The 12,787-nt window shown below is 48.3% G+C and overlaps 1 protein-coding gene across 1 annotated transcript in view; it reads left to right on the forward strand.

The window, feature by feature from the left end:
• Positions 1–10,633: 10,633 nt before the first annotated feature.
• The window catches only part of PITPNA (phosphatidylinositol transfer protein alpha), a 29,798-nt gene continuing 27,644 nt past the window's right edge, over positions 10,634–12,787 (forward strand). Inside the window, exon 1 of the mRNA XM_066636050.1 lies at positions 10,634–10,819. Within this exon, the coding sequence (XP_066492147.1) occupies positions 10,800–10,819 (20 nt within the window). The 5' untranslated portion in view covers positions 10,634–10,799. The remainder of the gene's footprint in view (positions 10,820–12,787) is intronic.

A 12,787-nucleotide genomic window follows, 5' to 3' on the forward strand; every position in this document is an offset into this window, starting at 1 on the left:
ACGTCCCTGCACCAGAACACCCATAAGCTGCATAGGTGCTCCATTTGTGATCCCACATTCCGTCCAATGTGCTCCAGCTGAGCATACATGATTCTCATCCTCAATTCTAGCCTCACAACATAAGAACAGCCCCGCTGGATCAGGCCATAGGCCCATCTAGTCCAGCTTCCTGTATCTCACAGCGGCCCACCAAATGCCCCAGGGAGCACACCAGATAACAAGAGACCTGCATCCTGGTGCCCTCCCTTGCATCTAACGTAGCTCATTTCTAAAATCAGGAGGTTGCACATACACATCATGGCTTGTAACCCGTAATGGATTTTTCCTCCAGAAATTTGTCCAATCCTCTTTTAAAGGCATCTAGGGCAGATGCCGTCACCACATCCTGTGGCAAGGAGTTCCACAGACCAACCACAACAACCCTGAAAGAATCAGTTTGGCAGAGAGATGGTGACTGATCCAAAGTCACCTACCGTGCTCTGTGGCAATTTGAACCCAGCTCTCTTCTGAGTGTAATCCAGCATGCTAGCCATTACATCACACAGGCTGTTGCGGCACACCAGCTGTTGGTCAAGCAGGTGGGGGTCCTGCTGTGTGCAAATCAGATGCATGCAGGGAGATGGGGGGCCATGGCAGAATAGCTGATTGCTGACACAGAGCACAATTATCTCCTGTTGCAGCGATGAACAGGAGCATTGACTTAAAAACATGATGACCTTACTTCTAAGGCCTACCCATTCTATAGCCCTTTGCAACCGCCTGGAGAATCTGGGACATGTAATGCATGGTCAGAAGGAGGAGGAGAAAAGGTAGCATACAGGATACCAAACAAAACTTGCATAAGAAATTGATCTTGCAGCCACCAGGGCAACATTTACAAATATCCAGCTTTGGCTACAATCCTATAAACCAGTGATTTTCAACCTTTTTCATCTCACAGCACACTGACAAGGTGCTAAATTTTTCAGGGCACATCATCAGTTTTTTGACAATTGACAAGGCACTGCTGGTAGGTGGCTCACACCCCTAATGGCCCTGCTAATTATTATTATCCTCACCCAATCTCCTGCAGCACACCTGTGGACCATTTGCAGCACACCAATGTGCCAAAGCACATGGGTTGAAAATCACTGCTATAAGCCCCACTGAATACAGTGGGACTTAGTTCTGAATACAGTGGGACTTAGCTCCTCCTTAGTTAGGAGAGACAGGCAGGGGCATGTTGGAGGTGGGGTGGCCGTTTATGTTAAGGAAGGGATAGAATCCAGCAAAGCAGAGATTGAAGGTGGGTCCGACTCCACCGTAGAATCTCTGTGGGTTAAATTACCAGGCTTGTGCAGCGATGTAATACTGGGGGCGTGCTATCGTCCTCCAGACCAGAAATCGGATGGGGACCTTGAAATGAGGAAACAGATCAGGGAGGTGACAAGGAGGGACAGGGTTGTAATCATGGGGGACTTCAATTATCCTCATATTGACTGGGTCAATTTGTGTTCTGGTCACGATAAGGAAACCGGATTTCTTGACGTGCTAAATGACTGTGGCTTAGATCAGCTAGTCACGGAGCCCACCAGAGGACAGGTGACTCTGGATTTAATATTGTGCGGTACGCAGGACCTGGTTAGAGATGTAAACATTACTGAGCCATTGGGGAACAGTGATCATGCTGCGATCCGTTTTGACGTGCACGTTGGGGGAAGAATACCAGGCAAATCTCTAACAAAAACCCTTGACTTCCGACGGGCGGACTTCCCCCAAATGAGGAGGCTGGTTAGAAGGAGGTTGAAAGGGAGGGTAAAAAGAGTCCAATCTCTCCAGAGTGCATGGAGGCTGCTTAAAACAACAGTAATAGAGGCCCAGCAGAGGTGTATACCGCAAAGAAAGAAGGGTTTCACTAAATCCAGGAGGGTGCCCGCATGGCTAACCAGCCAAGTTAGAGAGGCTGTGAAGGGCAAGGAAGCTTCCTTCCGTAAATGGAAGTCTTGCCCTAATGAGGAGAATAAAAAGGAACATAAACTGTGGCAAAAGAAATGTAAGAAGGTGATACTGGAGGCCAAGCGAGACTATGAGGAACGCATGGCCAGCAGCATTAAGGGGAATAATAAAAGCTTCTTCAAATATGTTAGAAGCAGGAAACCCGCCAGAGAAGCGGTTGGCCCTCTGGATGGTGAGGGAGGGAAAGGGGAGATAAAAGGAGACTTAGAGATGGCAGAGAAATTAAATGAGTTCTTTGCATCTGTCTTCACGGCAGAAGACCTCGGGCAGATACCGCTGCCCGAACGGCCCCTCCTGACCGAGGAGTTAAGTCAGATAGAGGTTAAAAGAGAAGATGTTTCAGACCTCATTGATAAATTAAAGATCAATAAGTCACCGGGCCCTGATGGCATCCACCCAAGGGTTATTAAGGAATTGAAGAATGAAGTTGCAGATCTCTTGACTAAGGTATGCAACTTGTCCCTCAAAACGGCCACGGTGCCAGAAGATTGGAGGATAGCAAATGTCACGCCTATTTTTAAAAAGGGAAAGAGGGGGGACCCGGGAAACTATAGGCCGGTCAGCCTAACATCCATACCGGGTAAGATGGTGGAATGCCTCATCAAAGATAGGATCTCAAAACACATAGACGAACAGGCCTTGCTGAAGGAGAGTCAGCATGGCTTCTGTAAGGGTAAGTCTTGCCTCACGAACCTTATAGAATTCTTTGAAAAGGTCAACAGGCATGTGGATGCTGGAGAACCCGTGGACATTATATATCTGGACTTTCAGAAGGCGTTTGACACGGTCCCTCACCAAAGGCTACTGAAAAAACTCCACAGTCAGGGAATTAGAGGACAGGTCCTCTCGTGGATTGAGAACTGGTTGGAGGCCAGGAAGCAGAGAGTGGGTGTCAATGGGCAATTTTCACAATGGAGAGAGGTGAAAAGTGGTGTGCCCCAAGGATCTGTCCTGGGACCGGTGCTTTTCAACCTCTTCATAAATGACCTGGAGACAGGGTGGAGCAGTGAAGTGGCTAAGTTTGCAGACGACACCAAACTTTTCCGAGTGGTAAAGACCAGAAGTGATTGTGAGGAGCTCCAGAAGGATCTCTCCAGACTGGCAGAATGCGCAGCAAAATGGCAGATGCGCTTCAATGTCAGTAAGTGTAAAGTCATGCACATTGGGGCAAAAAATCAAAACTTTAGATATAGGCTGATGGGTTCTGAGCTGTCTGTGACAGATCAGGAGAGAGATCTTGGGGTGGTGGTGGACAGGTCGATGAAAGTGTCGACCCAATGTGCGGCGGCAGTGAAGAAGGCCAATTCTATGCTTGGGATCATTAGGAAGGCTATTGAGAACAAAACGGCTAGTATTATAATGCCGTTGTACAAATCTATGGTACACAATACACCTGGAGTATTGTGTCCAGTTCTGGTCGCCGCATCTCAAAAAAGACATAGTGGAAATGGAAAAGGTGCAAAAGAGAGCGACTAAGATGATTACGGGGCTGGGGCACCTTCCTTATGAGGAAAGGCTACGGCGTTTGGACCTCTTCAGCCTAGAAAAGAGACGCTTGAGGGGGGACATGATTGAGACATACAAAATTATGCAGGGAATGGACAGAGTGGATAGGGAGATGCTCTTTACACTCTCACATAATACCAGAACCAGGGGACATCCACTAAAATTGAGTGTTGGGCGGGTTAGGACAGACAAAAGAAAATATTTCTTTACTCAGCGTGCGGTCGGTCTGTGGAACTCCTTGCCACAGGATGTGGTGCTGGCGTCTAGCCTAGACGCCTTTAAAAGGGGATTGGACAAGTTTCTGGAGGAAAAATCCATTACAGGGTACAAGCCATGATGTGTATGCGCAACCTCCTGATTTTAGAAATGGGTTATGTCAGAATGCCAGATGCAGGGGAGTGCACCAGGATGAGGTCTCTTGTTATCTGGTGTGCTCCCTGGGGCATTTGGTGGGCCGCTGTGAGATACAGGAAGCTGGACTAGATGGGCCTATGGCCTGATCCAGTGGGGCTGTTCTTATGTTCTTATGTTCTTATGTTCTGAATAAACATGTATAGGATTGTGGTGTGGCTCTGTACCTCTTGGTAAGTTCTTTACATGGAAGAGACAACTTAGCTCTACAGCAGAGTTGCAAGGCCATGAGTCATGCTCTGATGAGTCAGTACCTCTTGCGCCATACCTGAGCAGATGTGCTCTTGCCACCCAAGTTCAATCAAGCAATCACTTTCCTTCGGGCCGAGGCCTTCACAACCACTTCGCAAAAACGGCCAACCAAACCAGACCTAATAAAAGTTTACAACATCAATAGCACAGATTAGGATTCAAAGTAACATAATACTGTTACATAAATATTAAGTTAATAATAATAATAATAATAATAATAATAATAATAATAATAATAATAGGCCTTAATAGGTAGACAGTGTCTACCAGTCATAAACAAGCTTTACTGAATGCAGAGCTAAGCAAGGAAATTCATTACATACAAAGGCACCAGGCTAGAATATTTACTATAAGCCAACAGATGAGAGTGGTTATGTTGTGAAACCCCCTTGAGGGTGTCTCATGGGACCTGTTTGTTTTCCCGCTGTAAGCGTGAAACACAGACTCAGAGTAAAGTTGACAATAGCATATTTGCTGGCAAAAACTGAGTGTGCTCACCTTGGACAGCAGCACCCAAAAAAGATCAGTTTCTTATACCTTAAATGCACACACAGGTAGCCTATAGGGAAGATCCAGGCCCAAGACGCACAAGGACGTGTCTGATTACTGAAGGACTTTCGAAGTCAGGCTATTCGCAATTTTCCCTGACTTTAGAGATTTTTCTTGTACCAGACACACCTGTTAACCTTACACATCTAATTCTATCTTAAGCAGTTTTGTGTCAGCAAGCATTACAGTGAACATGGTAGCTTTTTCTTAGCCATTTTTTTTTGGTCCAGCACAGGGATGTCAAACATAAGGCCAGCAGGCTAGATGTGGCCCCCCCAGAAGTTCTTTATCTGGTCCTTGGGCTCTCCCAGCACCACTATCAGCTGTTCTCAGCTGCTGAGCTGTGCTGAGGTATCACTGCTGAAAAGGTGGTCCACACGATAATTGGCTGTCTGGTTTCTTGAAAATATAATTAACATTTGCATAATTCCTCTTCTGTCATGTGCAACTAATGAGTTCCTAGTGAAAAAGTGCTTATTTCTGGCCATCACCTGCTCAGTGACATCACTTCCTGTTTAATGACATCACTTGTGGCCCTCAATAGGCATCATGAATGTTATTCGACCCGCTGTATGAAACAAGTTTGACACCCTTAGGCCCAAATCCTAACCAACTTTCCTAGACTGACACAGCTGTGCCAATGGGGCATGTGCTGCATCCTGCAGTTGGGTGGCAGTCATGGAGGCCTCCTCAAGGTAAGGGAATGTTTCTTCCCTTACTTCAGAGCTGCATTGCCCTTATGTCGGTGCTGGAAAGTGGGTTAGGATTGCACCTGTAATCTAGAAGGGGCCCCATGATCTGCAAACAAAGAGACTACAATGATGATCCAGCCAAAGGTTTTAATTGAACTGTCTCCACAACAGGGCAGCATCTGAAAGAGAAACACACAGGTGGGGTTGCCAACTATTTCCTCCTAGGGGGCTGTTGGTCCGCTATGCACCATCTACTAGGATGAATGAGGTATTGCACCATACAAGGGCAACTGTGATGTGGAAGGAATGTTGCAATCCCACACGTAAATGAAGTGGGCAAAGCATGCTAGGATGACAAGGGACACATCTGAGAGTACCTTGGGTCTTGGGGTTTCTGTCTCTCTGCAAAGTGCAGCAGACATTGAGGTGGCTCTTATTTTTTATGACTACTGTAGCACCACCAAAGGACACGGCAGCTTCCAGAACAGGGGAAGCGCAACTCAGAATGTCATCTAATGGCCATCTTGGGCCCACCATCTCTGCGCTACCCACAACCCTTACCATGTTCCTTGCACACTGCTGTGACACCCACAAGTCCCACACTTCCAGGTTTCACGGCAGCGTGCGAGGAGCATAGTACAGAAGTGAATGATCTGCATCTTGCTTGAGTGAGTGGGAAGCATATCAATGCAGCTTGGATTGGTGGCAGGTCAGAGGGAGGCAGTGGTGGTGGACTTTCACACCCCTCAGACCCCTTGCAAACTGCCACCAGTGCAACTCACATTGGGTGGCTGCATGGATGGGCCAGCACTGTTCATATCTAGACCCAAAAAGACTGTACTCTGAATTTTGACTAGAGAGCGGAGAAAGAGAGAGATCCAAAGCAATTAACACAATTTGTTCAGTGCACCCCAAATGAGGTCTTCCCAGCACAATATTTTAAGAAAATTCTTTTTTTTTCTTTCTTCCTTCCACTCCAGAGTTCAGTGAACTCAGTTCACACACATGGTACTGCCAGAAGATGGTGTCACAGCCTCAGGTACGAACTAGATGAGTGTCATTCACCAAACTACTATTTACAACCTGCTTATTCCCAGCGCCTAGCAACAGCCTGGGATGTGGCAAGAGAGGAGGGCTGAGGCCCTGATTCAAGCTCGACTTTGACATGGAACATTTGAGTCAGATAACATGAGTGTAGCCGAGTCTCGGGCGATACTGGCCCAGCCCAGGTTTCCTAGGCAGCAAGTTACATTCCACTGTTCCATGGCGCTTAGCAGGCAGCTTCAACAAAGGACACGATAAAACAATTATTGTAATGCAGGCCTATGTCAGATGAGTGGAAAAGCCACACCAATTGAAATGCCATTTACATCTGTACAAGGCCAATACATGCTCTTTCTTTTTATCCCTGACTGTAAGATTTGAGTAAAATTCAACACGCACAATGCTATACTGAAATTTAGGCAAATTGGGGGGGGGGGGCGGCGATTGTTACATTCCCACTTGAGAACTGTCCACCACCACAACCTATATTATCAAATGACACCTTGTAGAGATTACAAGGGGCACCCAGTGTCATGATTGTCTCACATCTCATGACACGTGTATCATCATGATTGTACCTATGTATTGTACCTAAGTATGATTTAGAACAATTAGGTTGCAAACCTATGTTCTTGGGAACATGCATAGGATTTTGCTATTAGAGACATTGCTTTTCAACAAACATTCATACAGCAGTCTACGTAACAAAAGGAATGAGAAAGTGATTCCCTGTCAAAAAGGGTCCCCAGCTGCAATCCTATACACACTTTTCTAGAAGGGTATAATGAGGGTATGTCTCATTGTCTCTCTCTCGATACCAATGTCTCTCGATACCGAGCTAAACAAATGCATCGGTAAAGCAGCTACCACGTTTTCCAGACTCACAAAGAGAGTCTGGTCCAACAAGAAGCTGACGGAACATACCAAGATCCAGGTCTACAGAGCTTGCGTCCTGAGTACACTTCTGTACTGCAGCGAGTCATGGACTCTCCGCTCACAACAGGAGAGGAAACTGAACGCTTTCCACATGCGCTGCCTCCGACGCATTCTCGGCGTCACCTGGCAGGACAAAGTTCCTAACAACACAGTCCTGGAACGTGCTGGAATCCCTAGCATGTATGCACTGCTGAAACAGAGACGCCTGCATTGGCTCGGTCATGGGTCATGTCGTGAGAATGGATGATGGCCAGATCCCGAAGGATCTCCTCTATGGAGAACTCGTGCAAGGAAAGCGCCCTACAGGTAGACCACAGCTGCGATACAAGGACATCTGCAAGAGGGATCTGAAGGCCTTAGGAGTGGACCTCAACAAGTGGGAAACCCTGGCCTCTGAGCGGCCCGCTTGGAGGCAGGCTGTGCAGCATGGCCTTTCCCAGTTTGAAGAGACACTTTGCCAACAGTCTGAGGCTAAGAGGCAAAGAAGGAAGGCCCATAGCCAGGGAGACAGACCAGGGACAGACTGCACTTGCTCCCGGTGTGGAAGGGATTGTCACTCCTGGATTGGCCTTTTCAGCCACACTAGACGCTGTGCCAGAACCACCTTTCAGAGCGCGATACCATAGTCTTTCGAGACTGAAGGTTGCCAATATAATAATGAGGGTATAATGACCATAATGAGACTTAGGGCCCAATCCTATCCAATTTTCCAGCACCAGTGCAGACTCAATGCAGCCCCAAGGTAAGGGAACAAATGTTTCCATACTTTAAGGAGGCCTCTGTGACTGCCCCCTCACCATCACAAGATGCAGTGCATGCCCCATTGGCACAGCTGCACCAGCACTGGAAAACTGGATAGGATTGGGCCCTGTGTTCTGAGTAGACATGCATAGAATTGTGCTGACTAATAATAACAACAAAGATAGGAGAGATAGCAGCAGGAGCAAATAGAGACAGTTGCTCTCCCCTTGTTAACTATATGAGAGTCACTCTAAAAGATCATCCACAGGTTGCCAGGGTTAGAATTAGGACTAGCATTCTCAGAGTGGTACAGATCCTATTGGTAAGATGATGTCTCACTCGAAAGAAGTGAAAAGGAACTTCACCTGATCCTGGAAGAAAGGAAGAATAACGGCTTACACTGAGCTGCAGTTGGTTCCCAGGGCCAAAATCCTGGGATTTTGATTCACAGTGATTCACAGGCTTGAAATCTAAACAGAGGGTAGGCTGTATCTGTCATTCTAAAAGATCCCAGATGGGTTTTGATTCTCCCATCAACAAAGCAGTTTCCTGCTTGCACGTCAACTCTACCCAAAAAATGCATTTGGAGATGTTTGTATGGCTGAGTATCTCTCCCAAAAGGTTACTTCCTCCTCTTATTTAAACAAGCCGAGGGCAAGATTCAAGGCGGAGCCCCTCAGATTCAGTCAGCTGTGACTGGCAGGGAAGGGAACAAGATAGGTAGTCTGCTTCAGAGCCTTATCTGCATGGATCCAACTGGATACTTGAAGCATGCTCTTTCTTTCAGTGGGTCAGCTTCAAGGACTGGCCAAAGTGCCCCTTCGAGAAACCACAGAGGTTCAGCCCCATGCCAGGCATCTTTTCATCTGAGATGTAATCTTGCTGGCAGGGGATTTAGTACTGGGGTTGGTGTGTTGTGATTGGCTGCCAAATGTAGTCTGTATCCTCTGCTCATTCACATGAAACTGGGTGGGCAGAAGGTGCAATTTTCTGCTGTTTTCCCCCTTCCCCATTGTTCTTTATGGGGATACACCTACCTGTGCCAACTCTGTCATTAGCATTTTTTTTTTTTTTGCACTGGGGGTGCATATGTTGTCTAAAGAGGGTTATGATACAGCATCCGTCGACTCTGCCTTATCCCTCCCACATCAAGGCCCAATTCTGTTTTGGCTTCTCTGCTGGTGGAGTTGCGCCAGCATCTGAATGACATCCAAGCTACATAGCATGTTTCCAGTGTTGTGCCAGTGTCTGTGATGTATCTGTTGGCTCAAAGACATCTTGAGGATAGGATTGGGCCTTTAGCATGTTACTTTCTCTAATTGTAAAGCATTTTTCAGAAGCACTCAGAGGAATCACTGTCCAGAGAATGAATCAAAGTCCCCTAATTAGAGACAAGTGCATTGGAAGGACTACACCAGTGTTGTGTTGCCAGGACAGGCTTGGCAAGTGGCCCTTGTTGCTCCAGCATTGGTGCTTTATCAGATATGACAGACATTTTACCAGTTTCCATGCAATGTTAGCAAGGCATGTGAATAGTATTGGGTCTTTATTCCAGCATCCTCAGTGATGCACCAGTTGCTTCTGGGTAGTCCACAAGAAGATGCCTACCCTTTCTTGACCACTGTTCCCCTGCAGGTGGTATTCAGCTATTGGGGAACAAGAAATCATCCACAGGGTGTGTGTTAGCTGTAAAAAAAAAAAATGCTAGGGATTATTATCATTATTCCATGCTAGGGATTATTAGGAATGAGACTGAAAATGAAAATTCCAGGTATACAGTATACCTGACCATATGCTCTAAGGCAGTGTTTCTCAAACTGTGGGTCAGGACCCACTAGGTGGGTCGTGAGCCAATTTCAGGTGGGTCCCCATTCATTTCAAGGTGTATTTTATTTTTTATATTAGACTTGATGCTACCATGGTATGTGACTGCATTTGAGGAGATGCATTTGAGGAGAGGACTATAATAGTCCCATTATAGTCAATGGAGCTTACTCCCAGGTAAGTGTGGACAGGATTGGACCCTCAGAGCCCAAGCCTATGCATGTCTACTCAGAGGTAAGTCCCATGATAGTCAATGGGGCTTACTCCCAGGTAAGTGTGGACAGGATTGTAACCTCAGAGCCCAATCCTTTGCGTGTCTACTCAGAGGTAAGTCCCATTATAGTCAATGGGGCTACTCCAAGGTAAGTGTGGACAGGATGGCAGCCTGAGAGGCTGTGTGTGTGATTGTTACACACCAACTGCGGGAACACTCCGAATGGTTTCAGCTGAAGAGGGAGACAACCCCACTCCCTCAGAGCTGCGCGCATGCGCCCTTCAGCCCTGGCTTTGGAGGTTTCCCTCAGAGCCTCGGAGCCCACCCGCGCGCCCCCCACCCTTCCCAGCGCGCGCGCAAGGCCAACCGTCACTTGGGTAGGGGGAGGGGCACGAATCAGGAAGCCACGCCCCCTCCCCGCACCACGACTGTGCTACTACTCCCCCTCCCCGCTCCGTGACGTCATCGCGTAGCGCGGCGCGCTGACGCAATGGTTGCCGGGGAACGCTCCGTCCTCTCTCTTTCCCCTTCCCCCTCCCTTACCGCAGCGCTCTCTGCTCTTCCCCCCTCCCGCGCCGGAGCCCAGAGTGAGGCGGACGGAGGGACTGACGGACGGAGGCACCGCTCGCCCCACCATGGTGCTCATCAAGGAATAGTGAGTGGCCGCGCCGCGGAGGGGAAGGGCTGGGTGGCTTCAGCGTCCCCCCTCCCCGGGGGGGTCCCTGCGCCCCCTGGAGCGAGGGGGAGGGGCTTGCCCGATGCTGTGGCAGGGAGTTCCACTGGCGCCCGCTGTGCTGTCTCGGGGCGTCCCCAGTGCCCTTCTCTCCTTGGAAGCGGGGGGGAGGGAGTCGCGGCAGGCCACACAGCCGCAGGCAGGCTGGTAGGGCCCTCAGGACGGCCGTGGGTTGCAGCTGCCTGGCGGGGAGGGATGGAGGGAGAGTGAAGGTCACGCTGGGCTGCTGCTGCTGAGGCTGCCTGGAAGGTCCTCCGCATCCCCTGCCTTGACACTGCATCTCCCTGAGAGAGCTCAGGCTTCCCAGGACCCTGGAGGAAGGGCAGCAGGAACAGCAGCCGCCCTCTTCAGGCTGCGGTCCTAGCCACACTTCCTGGCTGGGAGGAAGCCCCACTGACTGGAATGGGACCCTTCTGAGTAGGCAGGCAGAGGATTGGCTCTGAGGCTGCCATGCTAGCCACACTTTCCTGGGAGTAAGCCCCATTGACTAGAATGGGGCTTAGAAGTAAAGCATAGAGTAGGCTCTGAGGCTGCCATCTTAGCCACACTTTCCTGGGAGTAAGCCCCATTGACTAGAATGGGACTTAGTTCTGAGTAGACATACTGGGCTGTCAGTCACATCAGGAGCAGCAGTGGGAGACCCTCCAGTCACATCTTCACCCCTCCTTTCCCTTTGCCAGTGACTGTGGGCCATCTGAGCAACAGCAGCCAGTGCCTGGGGTTCCTTCCCCCCCTCCCTTTCCTTCTGGAGCTTCTGCTTGACTCAGCCAGCAGCTATCAAGAGGAAGAATGCAAAGACTGAGAGAGCGAGCAAGCAATTGGGCTGTTTGCTGTGGAGCTTCTCCTTTAAGCCATTTCTACCCAATGTTGCATATGTGCAACATGGATCAAATGTGTTCAGCTGTGGGCTGGGCAGAAATGGGTTAAAGTCACAAGCAGCTGTTTTTGCCTACCTTGAGCTGGGGGTGGTGATCTCCTGCCTGAACCTCTGAATTGAGTTCTAAGGGTAGGGTGTCAGTGGTCTTGTTTCATTTTCTAAAAATTTTGTTTAAGGGGATTTTATCCCACCTTTTAAACTAAATGTCTCACAAACAGACAATATAAATGAGGCAACCTCTTATCACCTCGTATTGGAGCAAGTTACTTGTGTTGGGACTTCTGCAGTGGTTTAGGGCTGGCACCCAAGAGCTCTGATAGGGCCAAGTAAGAGCAGCTGTCTAATATCCTGGCATCTTTAGTGACTTGTGAAGCTGGCTCTTGCTGTTGCCACTTGCTTCCACAAAACAACCACAACCCGATACCAAAGAGGGTTCCCTTAAAAGATTCCAGTAGCCTCAGGGTAACAAGCTCTTATTGTTCCTTTCGAAGACTGTTTTTAATATCCTGATAAAATCTTTTCATTGCTGAGAATAACTTCCACAGGAGACTTCCCTTTTTGCAGCCATGTTGTCCCAAAACTTGAGGAACTTAACTCAGTTCTCCCCAGAGTTTACTGATCCTGCTTGTCGGCGGATAATGTGTAGCAGGCCTTCTTAAGATGGGGACCAATCCTCAACCATACAGAAAATAGGGCATTAGTGACTTACTTGTGTTGGGTTCCAAAGTCCCTTCAATTATGAAAGTACATCCCGATCATGTTCTATTATGGATTTCACACTGAGAGATGCCTGCAAGAAGCATTTTGATAATGGAGATAAATGTAGCTAGCTGGTGGTTCTGCCTGCCTGCTGTTTTCTTGGCATGCCCCATCAGATGATAGTAGATGGTGTCAAGTGTGTTTTTTCCAGGCGAGTTTTGACTTCCCCATGTTCAGTTACTTATTTTTGCCTGACAGGTTACCTGACAGTGAATGAAAACTTCCTTGTATGTAATTGCTAATCATCTCCCGTG

The sequence above is a fragment of the Tiliqua scincoides genome, chromosome 8, assembly GCF_035046505.1.
Source record: "Tiliqua scincoides isolate rTilSci1 chromosome 8, rTilSci1.hap2, whole genome shotgun sequence".
Taxonomy (NCBI): Eukaryota; Metazoa; Chordata; class Lepidosauria; order Squamata; family Scincidae; genus Tiliqua; species Tiliqua scincoides.